General features: G+C 41.4%; 1 protein-coding gene across 2 annotated transcripts in view; it reads left to right on the forward strand.

Moving 5' to 3' along the window:
- Window positions 1–474: 474 nt before the first annotated feature.
- ilkap (integrin-linked kinase-associated serine/threonine phosphatase) overlaps window positions 475–8,123 on the forward strand; it is an 11,566-nt gene continuing 3,917 nt past the window's right edge. For both annotated transcript variants that reach the window (XM_028574291.1, XM_028574292.1), the window contains exons 1-6: window positions 475–779; window positions 3,272–3,436; window positions 3,554–3,671; window positions 5,121–5,227; window positions 5,746–5,848; window positions 7,388–7,475. In XM_028574291.1, the coding sequence (XP_028430092.1) occupies window positions 737–779; window positions 3,272–3,436; window positions 3,554–3,671; window positions 5,121–5,227; window positions 5,746–5,848; window positions 7,388–7,475 (624 nt within the window). In that variant the 5' untranslated portion in view covers window positions 475–736. The remainder of the gene's footprint in view (window positions 780–3,271; window positions 3,437–3,553; window positions 3,672–5,120; window positions 5,228–5,745; window positions 5,849–7,387; window positions 7,476–8,123) is intronic.

Raw genomic sequence — 8,123 nt, forward strand, 5'->3', positions numbered from 1 at the left:
TATATGATACATAATAATTATACCTGGGTATATATAGAGTACATGGATTTTTTTTTATGGTACAGAGTATTGTTGTCGGATATTTTTATTGCTGCTCTTTATAGAGCTGGATCTCAGGAAAGACGTCGCTCTTTATAGTCATAGTCATAGTCATAGTTAATATTTAATTATAAGCTATTGCACTGTTCTGTTCACTTTTGCACTACCGCCATTGCACACACTCTACCACAGCACCTTATCATGGTCATTGCATCACATGGTCAGTCCATACCAGACCTTTGAAATCACTTTTTTAACTCTTTAAATTTCTGTGAGTGATTTTTATGTATGTGAGATATATGTGTGTTTGTTGTGTTATGGTTGTCTAAGCCACTGGATGCCTAAAATGTCCCTCGGGATGAATAAAGTATCTATCTATATTTAGTAGGGACTTTTATTTTGAAGGTTATTACCGGAAGTTGTTGTTAACGTTGTGGCTAACTTGTTGCTAGGTGTTCGAGCTAAAGCTGCATTTCCCTCTGGAGCTAACGGTCGCAGTCTCTGCGTCTGAAACAAATGAAGGCGTTAAACGGCGGACTGTTGGGATAAGTTAACCTCATTTAATTAAACGTTATACACAGTTTAACTGAGTCTGTTATCCTGCAAACAGACACGGAGCCAGACAGCTAGCTAGGCTAGGCTAGGCTAGTTAGCTTGGTTGGCTAACAGACACCTGAGCTAATCAATAATAAGCAGAATGGATCTTTTCGACGACCTGCCAGAACCGACACAAACCTCCGGTGAGTTACCATCAACGGTTACACTTTGCTTGAAGGGTATCTACAAAAGAGTGACATGACACTGTCATGAACGTGTCATAAACATTATGAACAAGTTACAAACGTTTATGACACAGCTAACGCTTCTGTCAGCAAAAGTCAGTCGGTTTTTATCATCATAAGTTAGTTAGAGTTCATGTGTCATGACACTGTCATGTGTTAATGACAGTGTCATGTCACTCTTATGTAGATACCTTCAAGTAAAGTGTTACCGGATCAATTCACGGTTAAATGAATGCGACTGGCTGACGATGGATGGCGTCTGAAGAGCATCGTTAACGTTACTAGTAACGCCAGTTAGACCAGTAACTGTAAGTTCCCCGCAGTATCGGTAGATGTATGTAAACAGTACAGAAGAACAGTTGTACTTGAACATCTCAGAGGGCATTTGAGAGCAATTTAAAGCATAAGTTCAACTAGAGATGTTCCGATTGGTATCGGCTCCGATACTGCCTAAAACGCTGGTATCGGTATCGGGAAGTACTGGAGTATATGCACCGATCCGATACCACGTAATAAAGCCCTAAAGAAAATCTACGTTAACATCTCAGAGGGCATTTGAGAGCAATTTAAAGCATAAGTTCAACTAGAGATGTTCCGATTGGTATCGGCTCCGATACTGCCTAAAACGCTGGTATCGGTATCGGGAAGTACTGGAGTATATGCACCGATCCGATACCACGTAATAAAGCCCTAAAGAAAATCTACGTTAAAGTAGTTTATTTAGGTTATTTTTCCGTTATAACTGACTGTCAAACTGGAGAATAAAAGAAAGTTCTGGGGCATTCATTGTTTGTGTTTGTTCATGTTTCACAAAGAGTTTAACCTGAGCCAGACCGACAACAAAGATAGAAATCATATCACATCTATACAGAGATAGTAGTATACAGCTGTTAAAACATAATAAAATATATGACACACTGGTATCGGATCGGTACTCGGTATCGGCCGATACGCAAGTTCAGGTATCGGAATCGGTATTGGGAAGCAAAAAAGTGGTATTGGGCCATCTCTAAGTTCAACAGTGGCAGCAAAAACTGTCCCGTCCTGTTAATAGTGTCCCGGGACAGTCAGACTAGACCTGTCACTAGAGCTGGGCAATATATCAATATTATATCGATATCGAGATATGAGACTAGATATTGTCTTAGATTTTGGATATGGTAATATCGTAATGTGACATCAGTGTCTTCTCCTGGTTTTAAAGGCTGTATTACAGTAAAGTGATGTCATTATCTGAACTTACCAGACTGTTGTAACTCTTCTATTATTTGCCTTTACCCACTTAGTCATTATATCCACATTACTGGTGATTATTTATCTAAAATCTCATTGTGTAAATATTTTGTGAAAGCACCAATAGTCAACACTACAATATCGTTGCGGTATCGATATCGAGGTATTCGGTCAACAATATCGTGATATTTGATTGCCTCCATATCGCTCAGCCCTAGTTGTCAAGATAACAAATTTGGCTGGACGATAAATTGTCCCAGAAATGATTGCGATAAATGATAATATTGTTGTTCTGAGACCCTTTTCATCTAATATAATGATAATGGCATAATAATGCCGGTACACCTTTTCAAAGATCAATACACTTTTATTTCTAAAGAATGTTTAACACTGGAACTGGAAGACATTTTTAAATATCCAAAATAAATTAACAAAACAACCAAAAAAATGAATAAAATGGACTCTCAGTCTCTGTTAACAAATAACGCACTGGAATAAAAACCAAACACAATAAAAAACAATAAATAAAATGGACATTTTTCCGGCCAAGATAATTTCCATTTAAGAATTATCGAGCTAATTTTTATGTATCATCTTGATTCATTGATTTATGGCAAACTGTGTTTCCTGATAAACCCGGTGTCGCCTGAAGGCAGCGTCGGAGCGTAAACTGTGTTTCCTGATAAACCCGGTGTCGCCTGAAGGCAGCGTCGGAGCGTAAACTGTGTTTCCTGATAAACCCGGTGTCGCCTGAAGGCAGCGTCGGAGCGTAAACTGTGTTTCCTGATAAACCCGGTGTCGCCTGAAGGCAGCGTCGGAGCGTAAACTGTGTTTCCTGATAAACCCGGTGTCACCTGAAGGCAGCGTCGGAGTGTAAACTGTGTTTCCTGATAAACCCGGTGTAAACCGGTGTCACCTGAAGGCAGCGTCGGAGCGTAAACTGTGTTTCCTGATAAACCCGGTGTCACCTGAAGGCAGCGTCGGAGCGTAAACTGTGTTTCCTGATAAACCCGGTGTCACCTGAAGGCAGCGTCGGAGCGTAAACTGTGTTGCCTGAAGGCCTGAAGGCAGCGTCGGAGCGTAAACTGTGTTTCCTGATAAACCCGGTGTCACCTGAAGGCAGCGTCGGAGTGTAAACTGTGTTTCTCCGCCATGCAGCTTTTTGTCCCTCGTCTAACTCGTCACCCTGAGTGACCTGAGTTTTGATTCTTCCTCAGGTCCAGTGTCAGCAGAGCTCACAGCTCGACCACAGGCCACCAAAGAAGAAGAAGAAGAAGAGGAAGCGGAGAAAAGGTTGAAACGAAAGCGAGAAGATGCCGAGTGTCACGCTGATCCCAGAGAGGAGCGAGGAGGGGGGGAGGTCAAGAAAGTTTGTAAAGAAGGTTTTCAGCTCTTCCACCACAATGTTTGTTTGCCTTTTCTCCTCTAACTAAAGCTCTGATTAGGACGTGTGAGCCCGTAGCGCTGATGACTGACATGTGTCGCGTGTCTTCGTCCAGGCCTCCCCGTGCTGAAAGGCTACGTGGCGGCACGGCGCGGCGAGCGCGAGGAGATGCAGGACGCTCACGTTCTGCTGCCGGACATGAGCGTCTGTCTGTCGGCCCTGCCGGGACCAGTGTGAGTCCTCCGACCCCCCGCCGTCCAACAGGATAGAATAGAATAGACTAGAATGCCTTTTATTGTCACTATACACACGTACAATAAGATTAAAAGCAACTCCTTTTCCAGTGCCAACATGTACGTAAAATAAGGCTGCTCGATTATGGAAAACAATATAATCACGATTATGTCAATCAATATTCTAGGGCTGCCACCTCTTAGTCGATTAGTCGACTAATCGGTAGTTTTGGTCTTAGTCGACTAAGATTTCTTTAGTCCATTAGTCATTTTTTATGCTTATTCATGCTTAATTACTTATTTCCAAGAAACTTCTGAGCACATTTATGGTAAACACAAGATTTAAAGTGGTGCTTTTGCAGGATTAATTGTGGAGAAACTCAGTTTTACAGATGGTTAATTAACTACATTTATATTGTGCTTTTCTAGTCTTAACCAGCTCTCAAAGCTCACAGCTCTGTCAATTAAATCAACTAATCGATTAGTCGACAAAATCCTATAAGTGTTAGTCGACTAAGGAGTTCTTTAGTCGAGGACAGGCCTTCAATATTGAAATCATGATAATTTAACATGATTACTTGTTGACTTCTGGAAAGATTTAGCAATTATTGAATTTAAAAAACAGTGGAAAAAGTTAAATAAATCAGCAGTAAAAAAAACAACAACGTACAACTGTGAAATTTGCCTTGATACTTTTCCTATTTAAACTTTATTTTTTCATTCAGAACACAAGAGGAAATAATATAATATCTTTTACTTTCAAGACGTAATGAGCTAAATAATTGTTTTTCTCGATTATTCTGTTTTTGTGATCACTGGAAGCCAAAATCATAATCACGATTACATTTCGATTAATTGCACAGCCCTAACGTAAAATAAGTATAACAACATGGAGTAAAATAAGTAGTGCGGTAGCCGGGTTGGTTGAGTGGGTAGAGCAGGCGCACATATAATAGAGGTTTATGCCTCGACGCAGAAGGTCCAGGGTTCGAATCCGACCTGTGACAATTTCCGGCAGGTCTTCCCCCTCTTTCTCACCTAACTGTCCTATCAAATTAAAGGTGGAAAAACTCAAAAAATTATATTGAAAGAAAGAAAAGTAGTGCAAAAAAGGGGGGTTAAGTGCACAGTTCTGAGACACTATATACATATAAAAAATAAATAAATATGGTTTTATATACAGTGTGATATGCAGTGTGCGTTATTGCACATTATTTGATTATTGCCCAATAATAAGTAATAGATATTGGACAATGAGAGTAATGATATTGCACAGTATTATCAATATTATTAATATATTAAATATTGCACAGTAGGTGGTTAGAAGAAAGTGGGTTAGACTGTGAAGTCAGTGCATGTGTGAGTTCACAGTGGTTATGGCTTTTGGAAAAACAACAACAGGAAGTCATCGGCAGAGCTCTCTCTGATTGGTCCGTTGTGTCCCCGCAGGTCTCGCGTCTCGTACTTCGCCGTGTTCGACGGTCACGGCGGCGCCCGAGCGTCCCGATTCGCCGCGGAGCATCTACACCACAACCTGGCCAAGAAGTTCCCCGTCGGTGAGTTTTAAAGGGACAGTTCGGGAATCTTTTTTTAAATTTCTTTTTATTCCTTTCAACAGCAAAACTCAAAACTAGCAGTAGCAGCAACAATAATGAGAGATTAGCACACTTCAAAACAAAGCCTGGAATACTAAAATACATACAGGGATATATAAATAAGGACTGACTCGTGTTTTCCAAAGTTCTGGGTTGTTCACACTCAGAACACAGCGCCAGATTACCGGGATTAAGCATAATAAGCATAACAATGGACCTGTATATAACATTTAGATTATAATATTTTGACTTTAAATGTGATTTTGTTATACGGTGATATATTTCAATACTGGAGAAATATCCATTTTCATTCAAACATGCACGTGCAGGTGTTCTGTTGTGAAAGAGTATTACTTTTTCTCTGTTCAGGTCTTTACATTTAATGCATTTCAGGTTTCAAAACATGTGCAGATACACTGTGTTCTGAAGACCGACTGATTTAAAAAACCCTGCTGTTGAAAGCGTTTTGTCTCTTTCAGGGACGACACTGTCAACAGAGAACGTGGACAAGCTGATAAAGAAATGTCTCCTGGACACGTTCCGGCAGACGGATGAAGACTTTCTGAGGAAAGCTTCCAGCCAGTAAGAAAACCAATCGCTCCTGTTAGAGCCCCGGCCCTGCAGTCCTATGTCTGAGGGCTCCCGCACACTGCCTGTGTGACAGAACGAAAACACGCGCATGCTAGAAATAGGACCGACGCCTGATTTTTGGGGGCTTTTCCACCTTTTAATTTTGACAGGACAGCTAGGTGAGAAAGGGGAGAGAGAGAGAGAGAGAGAGAGAGGGGGAAGACATGCAGGAAATCGTCACAGGTCAGATTCAAACCCTGGACCCCTGAGCTGAGGCATAAACCTCTCAGTATATGTGCGCCTGCTCTACCACTGAGCCAACCCGGCCACTCAATGCTTATTTTTCACGCGACGCGTAAGCGTGTTGGAAGCATTTCCAGGCAACATAGAATACGAAAAATATGTTTATATGTCATTTTGACACAAATACATATGAATAAATGACATGTTGATGTCTGAAAGTCTCGAGGTTTTGACATAAATGCAGATATATGACTGTAATTGAAAAGAATTATGATTGCTTTTCAAATACTGCACCTGTCAATACAGAACCAAATGTTCTGGAGCCTATTTTGCCGTCAATACTGACATTGTCTTTGCTGTAATCAAATAAAGTTGAAGAACACACTATTATTTCACTTTATCTATGGGAAACATACAAGCAGCCGCCACTCCACTGGAACCAGACCCTTTACTGATTGTCCTTGGAACATCTGAAATCTTGACAAAATTTACCAAGTTCCAACAGCAATTCCTCTCCTACTGTCTCATCACGGTGAAAAAATTGATTCAAATGTCATGGAAAGAGACAATAGGCCCTACACATAAGACGTGGCTCCAAGACCTGACTAATACACTACATCTGGAAAGGATAAGATACGTAACGGAGGACGACTTAGCACAATACATTAAGACCTGGCAACCCCTTGTTTCTTACCTGTCACAGTGAAAGTTATAAAATACATATATACGCTGTTTTACTATACCTTCCGAGTGAGTTAGAGGAGTAGAAATGACAGATTTGGATTGGGTAAGGTACAGAAGAACGAAACTCTCTTATATGCACTGTTTTTTTTATTTTAATTTTTTATCTCTACCTTTATTCGTTAGTAGTTTTTTTCCGGTTTTACATGGTATGCTTTAACTGTGTTTTTCTGTAACGAATATTTTATGCATACAGATTAATAATTGTAATCTTACTTTCACTGTTCTAGAAAAAATTAATGAGCACTGACTAATTTGTCACTAATTTAAGCACATTTGACTAATTCACTGTCTGTACAATACTCTGTAGCTCAATAAAAAAAATAAAAAAAAAAATACATAAACGCCACGCAGGCAGTGTGCAGGAGGCCTAAGTGTCAAGACACTGAACCCCAAATTGCTCCCGATGCTGCGCCATCGGTGTGTGACCGGCGAATGGTTCCTGTCCTCTGTAAAAGTGCTTTGAGTAGTTGTTAAGACTAGAAAAACACTATGTACTCCATTTCCACGTAGCCTCGGTCAGTCTGATGCGTCTGGTCTCCTCTGTGTCTCTGTGTTGCGGAACAGGAAACCGGCGTGGAAGGACGGCTCCACGGCCACCTGCGTGCTGGTGGTGGACGACATGGTGTACGTGGCCAATCTGGGAGACAGCCGGGTACACGGGTGTTTACACACTTCCTGTCAGGGTTCACAGTTAGCACCGTCTACCGGCCAAATGCTGCTCAAATATGGGAGTGGCTGGAAGATTTTTGCTTCACTTACCGGGCCAAAAAAAAAAACCCCAACGGTCAAATTTGAACATTCGCTAGACATTTGGCGGGTGGACAGAAAGTAAATTTTGAACCCTGCTTGTTGGAGCCACTCCACCACTTTGTTTTGTTTGTATGCCACGTTTGGTTATGCTAATTCGTCAGCAGTTTTCTGTTTGAGCACTGGGTGGAGCATCGCCGCTGGCAAGGCAATCTATGTAGTCAACAGCCAGGAAGACACGGGTGTGTGTTTGAGTTGTGTGCAAAAGAAAACGAATGGAACGAAACCAGAAACCAAATGAAATGGAGTGTATTGCTTGTGCTACGGTGAGCAGGCCGTGAGGAAGATGAATGGGTCACAGCACCGAAACGCAGACAGATTGGGGGACATTTGGTTATTTGGTCCCACCTCACTGGCCTAATGTAGGAGTCGGTAAAAGACTCTACACTGCTTTTAGTTCTTCAGCAGGCACTTCTCTAACTGAGTTTATCTGGCGGCCATTGTCCCTAAAAGCGCTGTAGGCAGACCTCAGCAGGACATGACGGTGTGCGTC

This window comes from Perca flavescens, chromosome 3 (assembly GCF_004354835.1).
Source record: "Perca flavescens isolate YP-PL-M2 chromosome 3, PFLA_1.0, whole genome shotgun sequence".
NCBI classification, from domain to species: domain Eukaryota; kingdom Metazoa; phylum Chordata; class Actinopteri; order Perciformes; family Percidae; genus Perca; species Perca flavescens.